At 40.7% G+C, this 22,866-nt stretch overlaps 1 protein-coding gene across 2 annotated transcripts; it reads right to left on the bottom strand.

The window, feature by feature from the left end:
- Positions 1-666: 666 nt before the first annotated feature.
- Positions 667-15,437, bottom strand: LOC120563900. 2 transcript variants are annotated; one of them, XM_039808400.1, is made up of 11 exons: positions 15,196-15,437; positions 14,840-14,899; positions 6,724-7,146; positions 6,198-6,261; positions 5,862-6,002; positions 5,537-5,684; positions 5,076-5,412; positions 4,225-4,448; positions 3,914-4,114; positions 3,230-3,419; positions 667-1,869 (listed from the first exon to the last, which is right to left on the bottom strand). In XM_039808400.1, the coding sequence occupies exons 1-7, from the start codon at positions 15,298-15,300 to the stop codon at positions 5,301-5,303; spliced, it is 1,053 nt and encodes a 350-aa protein (XP_039664334.1). In that variant the 5' UTR covers positions 15,301-15,437; the 3' UTR covers positions 667-1,869; positions 3,230-3,419; positions 3,914-4,114; positions 4,225-4,448; positions 5,076-5,300. The 2 variants fall into 2 exon arrangements, 1 of the variants encoding a protein (XP_039664334.1); XR_005640023.1 differs by lacking the exons at positions 5,537-5,684; positions 5,862-6,002; positions 14,840-14,899; positions 15,196-15,437 and having other exon boundaries at positions 6,198-6,843.
- Positions 15,438-22,866: the final 7,429 nt, after the last annotated feature.

Here is a 22,866-nt window from a genome sequence, read left to right as displayed (position 1 = left end):
ATCAACTCCTCATGCACATTACTCCTTTTGCCCACTTAACCAGCAAGACTTGCAAGAATTGGTTGTTACAGTAAACCCACTTGAAAATGATGGTAACAAGGGAAAAACATTGTATCACAGAGTACAGGAATTTGTGTTACACAAAATTTTAAATATGTAACAATCAGCCAAGCAAAAGAGGGGTGGGGTGGGTGGGACTTTGACTCATGTCAACATTACACGATATTGTAAATTACTCAAATTTATAAATGTATTTTGTTATTGTATTTTAGAACTGTGATGATTATTGTCAACTATTGAATTAATTGTGAACTATTTTGATTCCATCTTAATTGTGAATTCTTACATCAGTTTATTCCTGTGTGTGACTCAGTATATCCACCTACCTCCATGTCTTGCACTTCTCTAATCCTCTCCAACCTGTGAATAATACGTATGATTTTGGAAAACACAAGTTTGTCATGCAAGAACAGTGAAAGTGTGAAGCAACCAACTGTAACTTGCTTTGTAAGATGACTTACACCTATGAGCTTTATGAAAATATTAAAGATATACTTTTTTCTTTTGAAATTCCTCTCATCGATTCATTTTTTTCCATGAACTTTTATCACACCTGTTGATATTGGACAAGAAAAGCAAAATCTGTTTTTTGCAAGTAGTGTTTAATCAAATTGCAAACAAATCAAATGAAACATTTGCATGTATGTGCATATTACTGCTGAAACAAGCTAAAAGGCAAATAGTAAAGTCATGAGGTATGCAGTTAGCCACCAATAACAAATTACACTATACTGATGGTCTGCAAATACTCTCACTTCACATTCTCAAGGTATCTGTTCACCAAAACAAAATGACAATGCAGGATGTTCATTACTGAAGTACACAGCTTATTCAGAGTTTCTGGAATGGTCTATTTATAGGAACTGGCCACTTAATTGAAATACTGCAATAGTCTGTGTCTGATACAGCTAAAATGAACCATGAATATTAATCAGACAAGAACACACCTGGTTACACCTTTACAGCAATACTGACAAGAGTGCAACCTCAAGCAAAAAATTTATAATACAAACACGAGTATACACTGTGTCCAAACTATATATGGCACATAGACAGAAATCATAAACTGATAAGATGGAAACTAGTTGTACATGGCACAATGGATGGTTACAGTAGAATGTTAACGTTTCTCAACAACAATTGGGCTGAAACTGTTATGAACCTTTTTAGGTCAGCCATCAGCAAGGTGAACGGTGAAAATTCCTCTGAAGGAATATATATAAAATCTTTTTTTTCTTGTAAATGCATTTAAAGAAATAGAAAGTTGATAAAGGAATTACTGTGTCATTTTACACTACTGAGAAGACATTGATAATGTTTTTACAGGAGATTATAGCATGCTGACTAACTGTAGTTCAGATCAGACTTTAGGCGAAACAACGTTTTAACAGTTTTAACAAGTCATGCTACACCAGATGCTCAGCTTGTAAACCTGATGTCCATCCACGAAAAGCTCTGGGCTCCAAATAAAATGTGCAATCCAAGCATTGTTTTTTTGTAGACTACACTGCACTAAAAATGTATCGATTCATGAGAGCTACCAGAACATTTTAATCAAATTCATTGTCATCTGCCAGATTCTTTCTGTTAACAAAGATCTGAAGCTCATTTGAGCATGTGTGAGCAATGGGGAGGTGCTTCGTGTCATCATGAACAAAAGTCAGTTTTGGACTGGGAAAAAATCCAAGTGCAGGACTTTGCTGCTTCCCGTTGCAAAGGTTAGGATGTGTCCAGGATTCAATGTCAGGATAAACGCCTTTTCTGCCTCAGTGAGCTTTCTGGTGTTAAGATGGTCCCCAAGCTCCTTCTCTACAAGGTTGAAAAGTTTCAGAACAAAAGAAAATATAGACATTACAATTTTATCTACAAAACAGAATTATCATATAGCTTGACTTCAAAATATGTAGAGTGTAGTAAGAAATTTCTAGCCTTGAGTATATTTCCATATATATGTGTGTGTGTACTGTGTTTTACTTGTGTTCTTTTACTTCTGTTTGTGAACAAGTTATTCATAGAAATGTATGGTTGAACAGAAATTGGGATGATGAGAGATGTTTTGCATCTGTGGCATTCTTCCTCAAGGTAATTGGGCATAAGTGCTTGTTTGTTAAGATAGAAGGGGCCCTGACTTGGAGGAGCCATCTCCTACTAGGGGGGTTGGCGCCTTCATGTATGTTAGACCAGGCCTTGGGTAAATGTCACTGATGTTGGTTGCTAGGGGTTACATCCTTGTATACAATGTTGTGCAAAAGAGGTGATGTGCTCATCTTGATTCCTGTCATACCATACTTGGAGATGTAATTTGTGAGAATGTCCTATAAGAAGTGTGTCTTTTCTTTGGAACCTCCTGGTAGCAACACGACGTAGGTCTCCGGGTCCCGTGAATAAAGCTCTCCGAGATTTCTGACTTGCTGAGGCTTTGTCTACTGACTGGCTTTCTACTGACTGGCTGAGGCTTTGTTCAACTGATTGTTAAAAAACCTAGACCGATAAGAGATAACATGACATGTATGACGTGCCATGGCTTTATAGACAGTGAAATGACATATTGCAATTTTCCTCAACATAGGTAGGAGAATGTAGAAATAAGGCAGAGCAAACACTTATCACAAAGGCCTATTGTAACACTTATGAATGCAGTAGGATAGTGCATACATTGTACTATGACATTCACTGCAATATCCTCTACATCAGTGATTCTCAAACCAGTCCTGGGAAAACCCATCCATGCCACATATTTGATCTATTCCACCACCAGGACACCTTATTCAGCCAATCAAGAGACTTGTTTAAGATTAAGGCTGTAACAATTAATCCATTAGTTAACAACTATTAAGTTAATTAACAACTATTTTGATAATCAATTAATCAGTAAGATAAATTCTTATTCCAGCTTCCTACATGAGTATATTTTCTCGTTTGTTTAGTTCTCTATGACAGTAAACTGAATATTTTGGGGCTATGGACAGAACAAGATACTTGAGGATGTCATATTGAGGTTTGGACGACAGTTAAACATTTTTCACAAGTGTCTGATTTTATGGACCAAACTAATCAATTAAGAAAACATTTGGCAGATTAACTGATAATGAAAATAATGGTTAGCAAATTTAGAGCTTATCAGGAAAGAGATTATTTTTTAGCCATACTACATTTTACATCCATTTACCTTGCACACAGTCAAGAAACTCTCTGAACTTAACCACCAATAACTCCTCTCTTGGTCTTCTGTTACTTCCCAGAACAGAGTAGTTAGGTTTCAAGAGGGTAGCCACAACATCTGCTGTGACATCACTGGGTTCTTTGGGCATATCAAGAAGAACCCTAAGGCAAGGCCTTTATTTCAGGAGTAGTAGAACCTGTGAAAACAACAAAAGCCCAATTAGAAGCTTAACCCTTAAATGCATGAGCTTTTAGTGACCCAGGGAGACATGAGAGCAGCTTCTCGCTAACAGCTACATGTGTTTGAAGCAGATAGCAGGGGGGAGGACAGATGTCTCACTACCCCACTCTAGACATTTTCAGTTTATAGTTGTATGATCCATCATCCAAATACGTATTGATAACATGCTTAGTGTTTTACAGTGAGCATGTTTTTTATGAGATGAACGTTGATGCTGAAATTAACTGTGAATGGGTTTTATTTCTATAAAAAAAAGGCAAAGCGATTGGGGGTGGTGGGGAAGTAATGTAATCGGTGTCTGAACACCCGTGCTATCTGTAGATAATTCAAATTGTTTATTTTGAATGGGACTGAACAGTGTTCCAGTGTGCTATAAAAACCATGCACAAGCAATTCACTATCTGTTGTACACTAGAATGCAATTAAAGTTATATTTAAGTCTAAACTTACCTCGTAGTAGTTCAAACCCTCAACTAACTGATCATAGCAGCTCTGTTGTTGAATGAGGACATGGAAAAGTATTGCATTCTGCACAAATGCATCTTTGTTGTCCATGCTGACTGGGTTCGGAAGACCTTCGATTTGGTATCTCCATGAGTCACAGCATTCCACTGCTTGCTCCAGCTCATCAGTGGTTAATGCTTGATCAACCTTAAGGAGCAATCGAAAAATAAGGATATGATAGATGCATTCAGAACTAAAATAAACACCTCAGAAACTGGGATTGAAGCAAATAAACTTTTATCACACTCATATCATACCTTCTTCAGGGCTTCTCTAAGTTCCATGTCAGCTACATCATCTGGAGTGACATTCAACTGAAAGATGCGTCCTGTCAGAAGGTAGTCCACTACCAGAGGAGAAAGGAGGGCTGGAGGTTCACCACCCTGGATGATGATGGTAGACATCATATGTCCAATAGTGCGGTACACTCCATTCTGCACATGAGAAATGTTCATTCTTGGAGTGAAGCAATTTAGAGACTCTAGGACAAAAGAACAAAAAACAATTGTGTTTATACAGTAAAGACAAATAGAATCACTCAGGATATCATACAATAATCTGAATACCATTTACCTATAACAGAAATACTGTATATGGAATAGAATTTTAGAATAGGCGAAAACACATTTATACTGCATGCAAAAACAGCAAGGTATTGCTTAAAGTTACATGTTAAAAGGTTTATTGAAGATTTGTTGGGTTTTAAGTTTTTGAGTACCCATAGAACCCATTTTCATTCAGATATCTTAAGGTGAGAAGTCAAGGGCCAATATTTAGCTTAACTTATTATTTGTTATTGCTATTTAGCCCCCTTCCAACAAGCTAGCATGACATGGTTGATAGCAGTGGACACCTTATGTTGTCTAGTTTCACATGATACCAGAGTCTTCCACTATAGCCTCTGAAAGACAGTAATGTCGACAGAGAAAGCCAGCATCCTTGTGGAGTTTAATCGGTTAATAAAGCGCTCATTAGTTAATTATGTATGTATGTTACCCAAAAACTTTTAGAGGGCAGCTTACCCAGTATTTAAGAAAAATAATTGTAACACCACAGCACAGAAGTACATTTGATATAAAGTACATAACACTTCGCAAAAAAAGATTACCTTCAAATGCTCCACTCTCTTTTTTAGATGGCTTTTACAAGCAGACAGAAGAATTCTCGCCTTGGCCCTCCCAGGTCTTCTCCATCTTCGTTTGTGCCTTCGTCACTGACAAAGGTGACATACAGCTGATCGGTGCTGATCGGAGAGCAGTTGTCCACACGTTCCCTCGGCTGATGTAGATCGGTCTGTATGCTTCTGTGACAACCCGCTCACTGTGAGCTTTCACTATACCTGTAACCTTGTATACCTTGAATCCTGTAAGGACTGCACAGACTCTTCTAAAAGACTGCGTCTGATGGCCTCCTCAATGGCTTCATCTTCTTCAACATCAATAGGACTGTTAATTAGACACAAGAGGATAACATCTAACATAAGAGGTTTTGTTCCCTAACAAAATGGACCAACATAAAATGTAACAAATATTACATGATAAAATCTTAAGTTAATACATATAACTGTACATGAAATCTGCAAAGTGATTCATAGCTTCATTTGGCCCTAGCTGTCCCTGTAGTTCCATCCCATCATCAGATGGAGCACTGGCTTCCACCCTCTCTTGCCTCTCACAGTGTTCCCTCTGGGCTCTGGACGGTGCATCTCTCTCACTCACTACATGGAGAGAATCAACTCAGTAACTCTTAATCATAACCTAAACAATATTTTCAATCTCTTGATGCAAATTATGCTACACTGTTTTACTCCACACAAATAATTTTAACGGTTTTGTTTCAATAATGCAATAAGTCACCAATTCCTCACAAAAATCAAGTCAGATCCGCAATTAACCTGCAAAGTGATTCATAGCTTCATTTGGCCCTTGCTGTCCCTGTAGTTCCATCCCATCATCAGATGGAGCACTGGCTTCCACCCTCTCTTGCCTCTCACAGTGTTCCCTCTGGGCTCTGGACGGTGCATCTCTCTGACTCACTACATGAAGACAATCAACTCAGTAACTTTTAATAATAACCTAAATACTTGTTTCAATAAGTTCAATAATGCAACAAGTCACCATTTCATCACAAAAATCAAGACAGATCAGCAATTAACCTCAAGAGGCTGTTATTTACTGTGATTTTCCACACAAATGAGGGGTGTTAATTGTTTTTTGTTTTTTTTACTCACCTCTCCTTCGTTGTACAACCGGGTTTTCAAAATCACTGTCATCAGACAGCTCCACATACCAGCTCTGCACAAAAGAAAAGGTGTGAACTCCTATGTAAAAACAGGCAACTTGTACAGTAAGTTACAAGGGGAAATCTTTACAGTGTGACACAGAGATAATTTTATCAGATTGAAAAATTACATATTTTCTAAGTGTGGGGAGTATACAACAACTAGCTAGTAGATGGAGATAGAGGTATGTGTTGTAGGGGATCATTCAGTTATTGAGTACAGGTGTGCTCAACACTGGATCACCAGGTTATGGGTGTGTTCTGTCCCATGTGCAGTAACAGATCAAGGTCCAAGGTCTGTGGAAATGTAGAGGCCAAACATCTGTGGACTAGTGTGGGCTAAAAGCAAAGATGGGCATCCTTGGTTGCATATGATTATGATTTTTTTCTGAGTTCAATAAATGGGCAGCAACCCATTTAGACTGAGCCTTTTGTTCTCAGAGTTACCACACAAATGTATTCAATAACGTGCTCACCTGTGCAGGAACTTCCATTTCTGCCATGATATACAAACAAGTGCTGGAACACACGGAGGCAACTTCTTTACCACCCCAGGGGAAATTGGAGGTGACCTTTGGTATCATCAGTTTTTTACACCCCTTGATGATGCTCAAAAACTGAAATTGAAGCGACTGGTGCTCTGATAACCCAAATGCTCCACTGAAGATAGCGGTTATTTCAGCTCTCACTTGGTCTTCAGACCATTCTGTGGAAAATGACATTTTTCCAACAAGGCCAGCCGTAGCTAACCTGGTCCGAGTTTCTCTGGGTATAACGAAGACCGATGCCCCCGGTGAAAAAGGTAAACATATAACTTCTTTTGTGTATGTTTTGACATGCCTTCGTCTCAAGTATCCTGATTGAGCCCCATTACGTCGAGGGATGGATGGCAGAGGAGCCTATAGAAGACAAGCAGACCAAGAGTCTTAATAGAGCTGATAGTGACCAAGTTTAACAGTAAAGTTGTAAAGAACTGCATACAGGCCTCCATGCTGACATTTAGTGTTGTGGAGCCATTAATGTCATTTTGCCATGCACAGGATGTAATCATTATATGCAGAGGTGGGTAGAGTAGCCAAAAATTGTACTCAAGTAAAAGTACTGCTACTTCAGAATAATATGACTCAAGTAAAAGTAAAAAGTAGTCATCCAAATAATTACTTGAGTAAGAGTAAAAAAGTACTTGGTGAAAAAACTACTCAAGTACTGAGTAACTGTTGAGTAACTTCTGATTTATTTTTTAACACAAGCATTCAATCAGACAGACGAAAATACAAAATAATCATCTTTAGGCAAATTATAGTTCATCCAATCAATTAAATAAATTAAAATGAATGAATTAATTACAAAATAGCTTAAATTAAAATAATCCAGGTAAATTCAAGTACTTAAAAAATAAAATCAATAAAATAATAATAATAATACATGCAAAAATAAATAAGCACAAGTAACTCAAATTTCCAAACCTTTATACTTTTTTTACCAGGCTCTGCAGGCAGAACTAGAACAAGGTAATGTAGCTGCTGTTTTACTAAGGTAAACAAGCTTTTATTATGAGGCCAGAGGCCTGTACTACAAAGCAAGATTTGGCGTTAACGAGGTAACTTCAGGTTTACCAGGGTTTTCTGTATCAGGAAGGTGGATCACTTGTTACCGGGTTCAATCGCCATGGTAACTTATTCTGGACTCCTAACCTGGTCGGGAGCAGGTTAAGTTGGAGATCAGAGATCAACCGGTGTAAAAGCTGCGCCTACTGACCAATCAATACTCGATTGATAACGGCGATCACTGTTCTTAGAAGATCAGGCGGAGCTCAGTGCGCAGAGAGAGAGAGAGAGAGAGAGAGAGAGAGAGAGAGAGACACGTCGTGACACAGCTTGCGGGACCGCGGTTGTTAGGTTAGGTGAAGCCGGGTAATAAATAATAAATCCAGGACATGTTGATCTGGCCTCTGCCGACGGTTGATTCTGACATTGTCATTTTTGTTTTGCTGCGGCTGTAAAGCTAACCTGCCCCGCCGCTGAGATTTGATTGGTTTGATTGGTGAAACACAGTCACGTGGTAGAGCCTTTAGCGGAAGTCTCTCTCTCTCTGTCAAAATAAAACATTAAAATGAGGCATACGCAGGGAGATAATACAATGACACGTAGAATACCAAAGAGGTAAAAAGAAAAGTAACAAGCTCGTTTTAGCCTAATGTAGCGGAGTAAGAGTACAGTTTCTTCTTCACAAATCTACTCAAGTAAAAGTAAAAAGTATAGTGATTTAAAACTACTCCTAGAAGTATAATTTTTTCAAAAACTTACTCAAGTAAATGTAACGGAGTAAATGTAACTCGTTACTACCCACCTCTGATTATATGCCAATCAAGTTAGTACATTTCACATTAACTATTACTACTACTTACATAAGCCTACTATGACCAGTGTTGAACTTAAATTCTAACCAAAAATAGTTCTATTAGTGCTTCTTCAATGAAATAATTCTAGACTTGCTTCAATTTAAACCCCCATCCAGATTTGCACTCAATCAATAAACCCAGTTCTCATTTCTAACTCGTCCTATGTTGATTTTTTTGTCAAATCACTTGGTTTCACTATAGAGCTCATGGTGTATTCAATAGACTCCATGATACAACCTCGCAATACAATATTGGATGCCCACAACTTCTCCTCCTGGACCACAGAACAGAAGCATTACAGAGTCTGGACAAGTCTAGCATTTTCTATCCAAAAAACGACTTCCGGTTTGCTGCATTTCTTTGCATCAACTCAGTTGTTTTTTGTTTTGATGACAGGTTAGTATGGTTTAGATCAACTTCAAGGCCAATGTAAAATAAAAACAAAAACATAGCAGATGCCATCGTATGCTAAAATTGCATTTTACAAGTAATTTCCATGACATCTCATTAAACTCCATTAAAAGACAACACTATAACAGCTGTATTGTGACCCTTTACAATTAGCATAAGTTAAGTAGTAGAACAAAGCTGGCAGTTCCATTTCTAAACATATAATAATTATTTTCATAATTGGTAAAGAATAACTGATGAAATAGCACAAAAAACTGTTTATATATTCTCTTCAACTTTTTGGTTCAGATTGTATTGCATGTAGGCTACAGTATGTAATATAGAGCAGTTTGCCTTTTCAAAATCATAACCTTGCACCAGAAATAACTACAGTGACACCAAGGGATATCACAAACAACATAATCATTGTAGAACAAGCTGGGAATGACAAGGGGTTGACTGATATGCAATTATGTTTTAGTAACACAACCAATGCACAACATATGTATTTGATGAAATGAGACTACAGCAGGCAACAGCAGAACAACTCTTCCTCAGAAACATGTGTTGCATGTTGGTGAATAAGGACGCTGCACAAACTGCGGGTTAAGAACCGTGTATTGGCAAAACTGCACAACGGCAAAAAACGGGAAAGGCGCCACATTACTGACTTCCTCTTACATGAGAACATACCTAATTTCCCCACAGGGTGGAGCTGTTGCCTAAGCAGTGCAACAGTATACCCTGTAACATCTCCCTTCCTGTAGTAAGATGTCCAAACATGAAATGGCATTGTCAATGAACATGAACTTCAGCAAAACTCTACCTGTCAACTCTGCAGAGAACGTGCCGACTTAATAACAGGCTATACAAATGAACAGAAAAACCTAATTTACCTAAAATAACTGCTGCAACACAACTACTGATATAACGGCTGTTAACAGTGTTCTTGTTTTCATGTGTTCACTTCCCTTATTCAGTTTGTCCCTTTTAAAGGCCCAATCTATCCCGAGGTTTAATCAGCCTGCCACTCCGGGAGTATGCCTGGCCCTGCTCTTCTCGGTGTGGCGTGCAAATGGTCTGTGATGAATGGGGTCCCCCTATTACTGGTGTCTGTCTCTTCCTTGCCGTCCTCGCTCGCAGAGCCTCCCTCTGTTGCATGTGCGCCTCCGGGTTGCTCCGGGTAATGTTCCAGATGCCCTGATAACAGCGAGGGGGCTCCCTCCGCTGGCCTAAGATCGACCCTGTTGCGACGGTATGTTGTCCCCTCCACGTTAACAACATAGGACCTGGGGCCCGCCTGCTGCAGGCACACACCTTTCCTCCACCGGCCCGTCCTGTCTCCAGGGAGTGGTTTCATCCTGATGGGCTGGCCGACGTTGAGCTCAGGCAAATCTTTAGCTGACCTGTCGTAGTTCAGTTTCGCCACCTGACGTTTAACACACAGTTTGACCGGTATCTCAGTGATGACCTGGGGCAACAGCAGCTGGTCTACCACAGGAAGGTGCGTCCGCAGTCTCCTTGACATCAGCCGCTGTGCAGGGCTGCAGTGCAGTCCCTCCGTGGGTGTGTTTCTCCAAGTGGAGGATAGCTTTCCAAGGGTCCTCGCTGGCAAACGCGGCTCTTCTACACAGGTTTTTTACAATCTTTACTGCCGACTATGCTTTGCCATTGGCCTTTGGGTGTCTTGGTGATGAGGTAACATGCTCAAAGCACCACTCTTTTGCAAATGTCCTGAAGGTTCCACATGCAAACTGACATCCACAGTCAGAGATGACCCGGTCTGGAATGCCGTGGCGTGCAAATTGGGCCTTGCACCTCAGGACCGTAGTTTCGGCTGAGAGGTCAGGAAGCAGATCGACCTCCCAGAAGTCAGAGTAGTGGTCCATCACGAGCAGGAAATCCTTTCCTGCATGGCTGAACAGGTCCATGCTCACTATCTGCCAGGGACGTGTGGGGAGCGGGTGAGACATCATAGTCTCCTTCTGTTGTTCATGTGCGTACTCAATGCACACAGAGCATTGCTGTACAAAGTCTTTGATTTCCCCCTGCATGTTGGGCCAAAATAGAGTGTCACGGGCTTGCCTGTAGCAAGCCTCTCCCCCTATGTGGCTGTTGTGAATCCGTCCCAGCATTTCCGGTCGCAAGGTCTTAGGGATGATAACGCGCTGGCTCCTGAAGAGTACCCCGTCTTGCACACTTATTTCGTCTCTAATGGCCCAGTACCCTCTGATCACTATGGGCGTCTCCTCCCTGCAGTCTGGCCATCCCTCAAGCACGACAGTCTTGAGCATTTGAAGGCACACATCCGCCTCTGTGTGTTGTCGGATTTGTGCGAGGCGTTGTCGGATTTGTGCGAGGCGTTGGCTGGTGACGTTCAGGTAATCTGTCTGCTGAACTGCTGCGGTGTCGTACTGCTCCTGCTGCAGGCTGCAGACCATTTCTCGCCTGTACTGTGTGTCTGTTCTCTGGGGTGGGGTAACAGCTCTGCTGAGCGTGTCACTGATGTACATTTCGGGGCCTGGCTTGTACACCACATTGAGGCAGTAGTTCTGAAGCGTGAGGAGCATGCTCTGGAGGCGCTTTGGTGCACTGAGGAGGGGCTTACTGAAGATGGACACCAATGGGCGGTGATCCGTCTCTGCTGTAATATCACTCCTCCCGTACAGGTAGTAGTGGAATCGCTGACAGGCAAACACAATACTCAAGCACTCCTTCTCGATTTGTGCATAATTTTGCTCTGTTTGGGACAATGCACGGGATGCGAATGCAACTGGCTGTCCTTCCTGCAGCAGGCAGCAGCCCAGGCCTGTTTGGCTGGAGTCACTCTGTATGGTGACAGGCCTGTTAATGTCATAATACTTCAAAACAGGCACTGCCGTGATCAGCGTCTTGATCTCGTTCATGTGTCGTGCTTTGGCAGCCGGTGCCACTGCACATCCTTATTGAGCAGCCTTCTCAGTGGTTCACAGACCTCAGATAAGTGTGGCATGAACTTGGATAAGTAGTTTACAAACCCCACAAAACGCTGCACCCCTTTAGTGTCTGTGGGTTTGGGCATGTCCAAAACCGCTCTGATCTTGTCAGGGTCAGCTTTGAGGCCCTCGGCCGAGAGGACATGGCCGTGAAAGCGGACTTCCCTGATTCGAAATTGCAGCTTCTTCAGACTCAGCCTCAGTCTCACTTCCCTGCATCTGTCCATCAGTGCGGTGAGGTTTGCATCATGGTCTCGGATGGCTTCCTCCTCCGTGTTGCCACAGCCCACTATTAAGATGTCGTCAGCTATAGGCTCAATCCCTTTCAAGCCCACCAGGAGTTCATGCTGCTTCCTCTGATACAGCTCTGGCGCAACAGAAACACCGAAAGGGAGTTTCAACCAGCGTTTCCTGCCCCACAGCGTCCAAAACGTGGTCATCAGGCTGCTCTCCTCATCCAGGCGGCACTGTAGAAACGCGTCCCGCGCGTCCACCAGCGTGAAGATGCGTGCTTTCGGCAGCTTGTACAGCACGTCATCTAGGGTGGGCATAAGGTAATGGGACCGCTTGAGAGCCCGGTTCAGGGGTTTGGGGTCAATGGAGAGCCTAAGTTTCTCAGGCTTCTTCACTATGACCAGATTACTAATCCAGTCAGTGGGTTGTGTGACTGTGACTAAATGTCCATCGCTCTCATACTGATCCAGCGGTGCTTTAACTGCTGCTTTGAGGGCCACTGGCACGTTTCTGGGAGCGCACTGCACAGGGGCCACCGTGCTGTCCAGCTCAAAGTGAAGGTCGCCAGGCAGAGAGTCAATGGGGCTGTTAAAGACATCATGGTACGTGGTCAGCATGCTCAACTTACTCTGCTCTACACTGTTCAGCTCTTCTGGAATAGTGAAGTGTATCAGGCCGAGATCCTCGCATGTGGAACCCGAAAGCAGTGGCCTCTGGCTTCACTATTTCAAAGTCAAGTTTGTGTCTCTTGCCTCTAATGACACACTGAGTGCTGAACAGGCCCATTGAGTTCATCCAAGCACTGTTGTAAAGTTGCAGTCTGGTGAGGCTAGGCTGAAGAGCCGTCCTGGGTGCTAGTCTCATTTTGTCCTTGATGCTCATCACATTGCAGGTTGCTCCAGAGTCGAGCTGGCATCTCTGGGGCCCGGTCTGCAGTGGGAGGTTGACAAACCACTTCCTCCCCCCGTGTGTTCACTGCTCCTATGCTCATAGCTGTGTAGATCTGGCCCAGATTGCAGTCATCGTCATCTTGGTCGTCTTCAGAGGGGGCGTCCATAGTATGTAAGTGGTGTGTGTTTTGGCCTCTTTTCATGCATACTTTGGCGAAGTGATTGGGTGTGCCACATGAGCGGCATGCCTTCCCAAACGCAGGGCACTGGTCCCGCCCACGTCTGTGTTGAGAGCCACAGTACTTGCACTCGCCTGTCCCTCTCATGCTCTGTGCCGGTTTAACAGTTGGCTCATATGGCCTGCTGGCAGGCCGCTGTCGCCGGCCCTCTGCCACATTAAGGCTCTCCCCAGGCCTAGAGTTGTCCAGAGCCATAGTTTTCATCTTATTGTCCATAATCTCTGCAGCACGGCAAATCTCAACTGCCATTGCCAATGTGAGGTCTTTTTCTCTAAGCAGGCGGCGTCTCGCGCCCTCATCAGTTATTCCAAGGACAAGCCTGTCTCTTATAAGTTGGTCCCTTAAGGTTCCATATTCACACGTGGCTGCTTTTTCTTTCAGTCTTGTTATAAACGCATCAATAGTCTCACCCTCCTCTTGTCTCAGATTTCCAAAAACGTATCTTTCAAAGATGACATTTTTAGTGGGTGTAAAGTAATCCTCAAGCGCTGCAAGTATGGCTTTCACGTCTTTCTGCTGGTCTTGTGTGAGACCCAGATTGTGCTTGTATAAGTGTCGGCACTCACTGCCCATTAGCCTTCTTAGCGTCGCTGCTTGCACGTCCACGTCCTTCTCACAGAGTCCGGTTGCCGGCAAGTAATCATCAAACTCTGCTCGAAAACTTGCCCAATTGCTGCTCAAGTCGCCAGACATCTTCATCGGCTCTGGAGGCGGAATGGACGACGCCATCTCACAGTCGCTGCTGTGGCTAACGTTAGCCGGTTTGCCGCAAACACGACTTATCTTTACAGCAAATAAACCAAACGCATCACGTTAGCGACGGGCTACCTAAGCTCACTTTTGGGTCCTGGTCTATCTGACACCATGTTGCATGTTGGTGAATAAGGACGCTGCACAAACTGCGGGTTAAGAACCGTATATTGGCAAAACTGCACAACGGCAAAAACCGGGAAAGGCGCCCAACATTACTGACTTCCTGTTACATGAGAACATACCCAATTTCCCCACAGGGTGGAGCTGTTGCCTAAGCAGTGCAACAGTATACCCTGTAACAACATGCCTTTAACTAAATTGCAGCTCATTTATGTCACTACAATCAGCACAATGTATCAGCATAACGTCCAGGAACTCTTCTTTGCTCGAAGGTCTGCGTAATGTATTTTCATCGCAAAATGTGGATCACAGTAAACATGAACAGCTACAATAACAGTGTATACTGCTAACCCAGCTCTACACCAATCGACACATCTGTCAGCCCCGCCACACCGCTGCATGCTCACTCCATCTCTTTATAAATCCGTGCACTCCACTTGTTAATGTTAGCCAGTTAGCCGTTAGCTTGCACACCTCAAATTACCAATGTTGAACTTCAATATTAACCAGAAACCAGTTATTTTATATCAATATTTTTATCTATTTTTCTCAGGGTAACATAAACGTTATCCAGCTATATCACAACTTACTGATCTCAGTGACGTGAAGTTGGAAGTGCTTGTGGCACTGGGCACCGCTGGTGTTGAAACCTGAAACAAGAGCCCGCATTTTAGATGTCAGATATAGCGGCATAGTACGTTAATATTACACATGTTGACCACAGAACAGGCTTCATAGACTAAGTGATCAGTTTTGTCACTGGTAACCACTAAGTCAACTAGGTTATGGGTAACTTAAGTTAACTTTCTCAGTCACATTAACTACAGAAAGTGGATAAAAAAACTTTAGCTAGCATCCGTCACACAGCGAAGTGGCTGGGTTAGCTAACAGTAGCTAACCCCCTCCAGTATGCATAAAGAACTAAAATTAAAACAACTTAACTTACCGTTGATGTTGTGGACTGGACCGGGGGAGGTACACCATGGAGTGCAGCCCGCACACCTGCAATGACAGCCCGTTCAATGTCTCCTAGACCTAGAGAACCGGCCATGCCTGCCTTTCACCTAAGTCATTTGCTTTCACCACAGCGTCGTGGGGTGGGAGCGGGGGGCGGCGGTGCAGCGCGATTTGAAGCCACTGCAGTGGGCGTGGTTTCCTTGGGGATTTGAATATTTTCTAAATATTTAGCTTTACACTTGGCGACAGATATAACATTTATATTTAACATTTAGATATATATTTAAAGTTTAGATTTAGATATAATATTTAGATATATATTTAAGATTAAGATTTAGATATAATATTTAGATTTAACATTTAGATATAAATTTAAGATCTAGATTTAACATTTAACATTTAGATATAAATTTAACATTTAGATTTAGATATAACATTTAGATATAAATTTAACATTTAGATTTAGATTTAACATTTAGATTTAGATATATTTAGATATAACATTTAGATATAATATATATATATATATATATAATTTCTGTCTCAAATGTGAGGAAAATGCACTAAATGTGAGGGAAGTGAGCTAAATGTTGAAAATGTTGAAAATGTAAAAATGTTTAACCAAACTTTTACATTTGGCACCCCATATCTGTCATGTAAACCCAAAAATACAATTATTAGTATTAATACATTAAAAAAAAAAAAAAAAAAAAAAAAAAAAAAAAAAAAGAAAAAAAAAAAAAACCCCCCTTCTTTTAAAAAAGAATGGAAAAAAAGGTTGGGGCCCCCCGCTTCTGTGTATTTTTAAAAATTTGTTTGTTTTTTTTTTTTTTTGGGGGCATTGTTTTTTTTTCTTTTTCTTTTTTTTTTTTTTTTTTTTTTTTTTTTTTTCTTTTTTTCCCCCCCCCCCCCCCCCAAAAAAAAAAAAAAAATGTGTAATTGGCCATCAATTTTTGTAAAACTTCATATTTTCAAACTCTACATAGTTGATTTCTTGCATAAAAAAGTCTCAGAAGTGAATTTAGTGGTGAAATAACATACGAAAATTGTCGGACGTGAGATCCTCCAGTCTAATGTGAGAAGCCAGCTAGTTGCCAGCCGGCCAATGAAGCTCAGAGACTACTAAGTCTGTCAACCCTCCCACCAGCTGTTGGGCCACGCCTCCTCATTTGAATTGACAAGTGTCACTTCAAATTGAAAAGCCTTAAGTTAAATAAAAATAGCAATGGTGAATCTTAAAATGTCAAAAGGCAATTACCTAATGTAAAATTCAAAAGATAAAACTTCAAATTGAAAATGACTAATTATTTTTTTCTATTTAAGCTTTTCCATTTCACATTTTGATTCAATAAAAGATTTCAAAGATTTCAGTTTAAGCATTTATATTTAAGCTTTGCATTTTAAATTTGACTTTTTACATTGAACTTTACATTTTCAAATTATCATTTTACACTTCAACTTTGCTTTTTCAGTTTCCTTTTTTAAATTAATTATGGCATGATTTTTCCTTGTAGAGTAGTAAAATAATAATATTTTTAAATTTGATCTCGCCTCGTTTTCTCTTTGGACTTTCAATATGAATTATGAATAAATATCTCCTCTATGGAAACATGGCTGGGCCATGAAGAATATGTTAGTCTAAATGAAGCCACTCCTCCCAGTCATAATACTACTCAAATTCCTAGAGGCTCAGGCCGAGGAAGGGGAGTTGCAGCCATATTTGATTCAAGCCTGTTAATTAATCCTAAATCTAAACTAAACTATAACTCGTTTGAAAGCCTTGTTCTTTATCTTCAACATCCAACATGGAAAACATTACAGCCAATGACTCACTACTAGATTCAATTGGTTTCAGTCAGAGTGTGCATAACACCACGCACTGTTTTAACCACACCCTCGACCTTGTGCTGGCATATGGCATCAAAATTGAAGATTTAATAATATTCCCACAGAATCCTTTATTATCAGACCATTTTTTAATAACTTTCGAATTCCTACTACCCGACTATACGAAATTAAATAAAAGCTTCTACACTAGATGCCTATCTGACAGTGCTATAGCTAAATTTAAGGAAGACATTCCAACAGCATTTAACTCAATGTCGTGCTTTAATATAACAGAGGACCTTTATGTTAACTTCAGTCCCTCCCAAATTGATAATTTTGTAGACAGTGCGACGGCTTGCCTACGGACAACTTTAGACTCCTGCTCCTATCAAAAAGAAGATGACGAAGCAAAGGAAACTAGCACCTTGGTATAACTCCAAAACTAGCAAATTAAAACAAATCTTACGAAAACGTGAAAGTAAATGGCGTTCCACCACACTGGAAGAATCTCGTGTAGATTGGCAAGACAGTCTGAAAAATTATAGGAGGGCCCTAAGAAATGCCAGATCAGACTATTACTCATCACTAATAGAAGAAAATAAGAACAACCCAAGATTTCTTTTCAGCACTGTAGCCGGCTGACAGATAGTCACAGCTCTATTGAGCCATATATTGCTCTAGCTCTTAGTAGTGACAACTTCATGAGCTTCTTTAACGATAAAATTATAACAATTAGAGATAAAATTCATCACCTTTTGCTCTCAACTTCTAACGGTTCTCCTTTAAACACAGGAGTGCTAGAAAGAACGACAAGACCTGACATGTACTTAGACTGCTTTTATCCTATAGACCTTCAACAATAAATGTTAAAGGTCTCTTTAGCTAAGCCATCTACCTGTCTCTTAGACTCCATCCCAATGAGGCTACTTAAAGAAGCATTACCCGTGGTTAACAGTTCATTACTAGATATGATAAATATGTTTTTATTAACAGGTTATGTACCGCAGTCATTTAAAGTAGCTGTGATAAAACCTCTTCTGAAAAAACCCACCCTCGATCCTGAGGTCTTAGCCAACTATAGACCTATATCTAACCTTCCCTTTCTCTCCAAGATCCTTGAGAAGGTAGTCGCTAATCAGTTATGTGACTTTCTACATAGGAATAGTCTATTTGAGGACTTTCAGTCAGGATTTAGAATGCATCATAGCGCAGAGACGGCACTGGTGAAAATTACTAACGACCTTCTAACTGCTGCTGACAAAGGACTTGTCTCCATACTTGTCTTATTATATCTTAGTGCTGCAATCGACACTATTGACCATAATATCCTGTTACAGAGATTGGAACAGTTAATTGGCATTAAAGAAATCACACTAAGCTGGTTTAAGTCCTATTTCTCTGATCAATCTCAATTTGTTAATACTAACGATAAATCCTCCAAGTACGCTAAAGTTAGCCATGGCGTTCCTCAAGGCTCAGTGCTTGGACCAATTCTATTTTCCTTATATATGCTTCTTCTAGGCAATATTATTAGGAAACACTTAATTAACTTTCACTGTTATGCGGATGACACCCAATTATACTTGTCAATCAAGCCAGACGAAACCAGTCAGTTAGCTAAACTTCAAGCGTGCATTAAAGATATAAAATCCTGGATGACCTACAATTTTCTGATGTTCCGAACTTCATTATTTAAAGATATAGCTACCCTGGATGGCATTGCACGGCCTCCAGCATTATGTCAGAAATCTAGGAGTTATTTTTGATCAGGACATATCCTTTAACACCCATCTAAAACAAACCTCAAGAACAGCCTTTTTTCATCTTCGTAACATTGCCAAAATTAGGAACATCCTGTCGCAAAACAATGCTGAAAAACTAGTCCATGCATTTGTTACTTCCAGGCTGGACTACTGTAATTCCTTACTATCAGGTTTCTCAAATAAGTCCCTTAAGTCTCTCTAGCTGACCCAGAATGCTGCAGCACGTGTTCTGACAAGAACTAAGAAAAGAGATCATATTTCTCCTGAACTCAGAGCTACTTGTGGTTCCTAGAGTCTCTAAAAGTAGAATGGGAGCCACAGCCTTCAGCTATTAGGCTCCTCTCCTGTGGAACCAGCTTCCAGTCTGGGTTCGGGGGGCAGACACCGTCACCACATTTAAGAATAAACTGAAAACCTCCTCTTTGATAAAGCTTACAGTTAGGGAGTGAGGAGTTGCAGCTGTCGCTGTGGTCCTGCTACACTCTGCGATGCCCTGCAGTGTCCGGCTGTGTCCTGCTGCGTCCTGCTACGTCCACCCATTCTCTGCTGTGCCACGCTACATCCTGTAATGCCCTGCAGTGCCCTGCTATGACATGAACTACTACGACTACCATTTGTAGTCGCTGTTCCATTATCTTTATTGTAACTATTATTGCCACTGTTCATCACATCCCCAACATCCCCGTCAGACACTGCCTACCCAGAGCCTGGGTCTGCTGAGATTTCTTCCTAAAAAGGGAGTTTTTCCTCGCCACTGTCGCATTAGCCACTGCTAATGCTTGCTCTTGGGGGAATTACTGGAATTGTTGGGGCTTTGTAAATTATAGAATGTGGTCTAGACCTACTCTATCTGTAAAGTGTCTCGAGATAACTCTTGTTATGATTTGATACTATAACAGGGTGACCAGATGTCCCGGTTTGACCGGGACTGTCCCGATTTTGAATTGCTTGTCCCGAGTCCCGACAAAAGCCTGTCTAAATGGCCAAAATGTCCCGGTTTACACCAGGAGCGGTCTTCAGCCTCGAATGTAACTTTGTCCAGTTTATTTTTCCGAGGCGAATAGAACAGGCAGCTACGTGCGGGGTCTGACCATGCTGTATTTGTTGCTATCACCTAGCAACTGTCTCTCTGTGAGGAAAGCTGTGAAAGCCGGGTGAAGTTTTTGGAGGAATCATAGCCAAATCAGTCCAATACATTGATGCCATCAAGACAAAGTTTAGGAGCGCAATACTTATGATTTAGTTTGAAGTTCTTGTGACATGACGTTTACAGTCTGTGGTTCAGACTCAAACACACAGAGCTCTGGAGCAGACCTGTGCGTCGCTTAGTGTCCACTCTCGCTGTAAAATGCAGCACAGCTTCAGGTTTATGGATGCGCTCAGCTGTGGACATGCTGCGGCAGATGGGTTGCGTTTGTGCTCCGTGAATTTCTGCAGTAGTTTCGGTTTTCCACCTCCGACGTAGAGCAGCGTACAGCCACTTCTCTAGCTAAATTATTTGTCTCATTCAGAGACCCAAAGGTGGCTCTGTGTCTGTCAGAAAGTCTGAAATCTACTGCATCAGCAGAGCAATCACGTAATGCACAGCAGCCTATGGTGCAGGTATAGATTATTTAGAGAGAACACAGATGTACTGTATTTTGAATGTGCACAAAGTTTTGGACATGAGCAGAAATCTTGCTCAAACATCTGAAATGAATTAATTTATCATTGAGGTGAATAATTGTCATATGCACATTAAGGAGGTTACTTCCCCAACAAAAGATGCAAAAGAGGAGGGAAGAGTAAATTATGCCTAGGCTACACGTGTGCTGACTCAGATATAATTAGAAAAGTCGATCCAAAGGAGAATAAATAGTTGAAAGCAATACAGAATGCCTGAGAGCCTTACTGTAATATATTCCATTATGTTTTTATATTTGGATTGTAATCTATGTTTCTCTTTAAATAAAGATATTTGCAGCATACATTGATTCAGAAAAAGGTAGAAATAGGTGCATAAAAATTCACCAGAATGCAGGAAATGAAGTGTTTAATGCTCAAAATAAATCAATAAATCATTTTAATTACTTTGCTGTTATTGGAATAAAATAACACTTCAAAAAATCTTTTTTAGAAAAAATCTCAACATAAATCTCACACTGAACCGAAAAAGGCTGTTGCTGCAATTTTGTTAATTTCACAGGAAAAAACACTTATTATTAGATGAGGAGCCTAGGATCAAAATAATGAAGTTACTGTCTGTGTCTGACCTGGGCTGGCACATGTTCACGTTAAAAAGCGTGTCACGCGCAAAGTGTCCCGGTTTTAGTTCCGGGAAATCTGGTCACCCTATACTATAAATAAAATGTAGTGTAATGTAATTGAATTATATTAAAACACGACATTGAGTTGAATGCTGTTGGAATATCTTCCTTAAATGTAGCTATAGCACTGTCAGATAGGCATCTAGTGTAGAAGCTTTTATCTAATTTCGTATAGTCGGGTAGTAAGAATTTGAAAGTTATTAAAAAATGTTCTGATAATAAAGGATTCTGCGGAAATATTATTAAATCTTCATAGACGGCATAATGTGAGGTTAACTATTGGTATTGCTAACAATGGCTAGCCTGGCTAGAACTATCTCCACAATGAAAAATCCGACTTAACTGGAACGCATTCAACTTGGGTGTGACGTCATTCCCAGCTCCGGCTTCCGAGTTCCGAGGTAAATGGAATGCACTATATACCGGGTATCACTAGCTAAGTTTCCATCCACTTGTCAATCGAATTATCTGAAGTTCGGTAAAAAAACTCATGCGAATAAAGCTGGTGAAAGTGTGTTTCCATCCAACAGCTTTAAAGCGAATAAAAACCTGTGCGTAATGACGTCACATGCTGTTTTGCGATTAAATTGGTATATCGAATTGATTTGAGACATTTTATGGTGTTTCCATTCATTTTTGAACTGAATCGCACAAGATTCAAGCAAACTTTTGCGAACAAAGTTTTGCTAGACAAAAGTAGTTGTTAATATTAGAAGCCAAGCTATAGCCTAAGCTGCGATGGACTTTTGGCTGAGGATATGATCCAGCTCATCAAAAAGGTGGAACTTGCCTTATATTTTCCCTCCGGCACCGCTGCGAGACAACTCTCTTTTTTGAGCCGTGTATCGCTGTTTGAGCGCCTTCCATTTACTCCGCAGGACGTCCCACGGCTTGTCGTAAGGGACATTCTAAAATGCTTAACGTGAAAAAGCTTAACATGGTTTAATATCTAAACAACGATCAACCAGATGTATCATGGTCATATCTTGTCATGAACACTTAAGCCTGTCAAAAAAACTAAATCGAAATCCAACGATTAAAAGTTATCTCACGTTAATGTGTCAGATAACGTCCATAATATTTGGACATTGGGTTAGATTTGACCGTTTTAAGTGGTTATGATGAGCAATATAGAAGAGGATTTTTTGGTGATGATTGATCGTTGTTTATGTACATTAAACCATGTTAAGCTTTTTCACATTAGGACTTATAAAGCCAATGAGAACCGTGGAGAGTCAACCCCCTGCCGCTCCGCTGCCCTGAAGCAGAAACGCTTTATGTCAGATAACGTCCATAACAATTAGACTTTGGGTTAGATTATTTGACAGTTTTCCGTGGTTATGATGGGTAATATGAGAGAGAAATTTGGTGATGATTGATCATTGTTTAGGTACATTAAACCACGTTAAGCTTTTTCCTCGCCATATTAATATTAATACGGCCACTGATGAAGAAAATATTAACGTGAGATAACTTTTATAATCGTTGGATTTCGATTTAGTTTTTTTGACAGGCTTAAGTGTTCATGACAAGATATAACCATGATACATCTGGTGATGATCATCGTTGTTTAGATACATTAAACCATGTTAAGCTTTTTCAAGTTAAGCATTTATGTCCCTGTCATAACTGTTGGTCATTTCCTTCGCGAGCTCCTGATAAATGATGCCATTTCTTAGATTTTTGCTATCAAAAATAGCTGTTATATTTTTCTGGTAAATTAAATAAAAAAAGTATCTCGTCTCCTCGTTTGTCCACTTACAT

Source organism: Perca fluviatilis, chromosome 8 (assembly GCF_010015445.1).
Source record: "Perca fluviatilis chromosome 8, GENO_Pfluv_1.0, whole genome shotgun sequence".
NCBI classification, from domain to species: Eukaryota; Metazoa; Chordata; class Actinopteri; order Perciformes; family Percidae; genus Perca; species Perca fluviatilis.
This window is presented reverse-complemented; position numbering and strand designations above follow the sequence as displayed.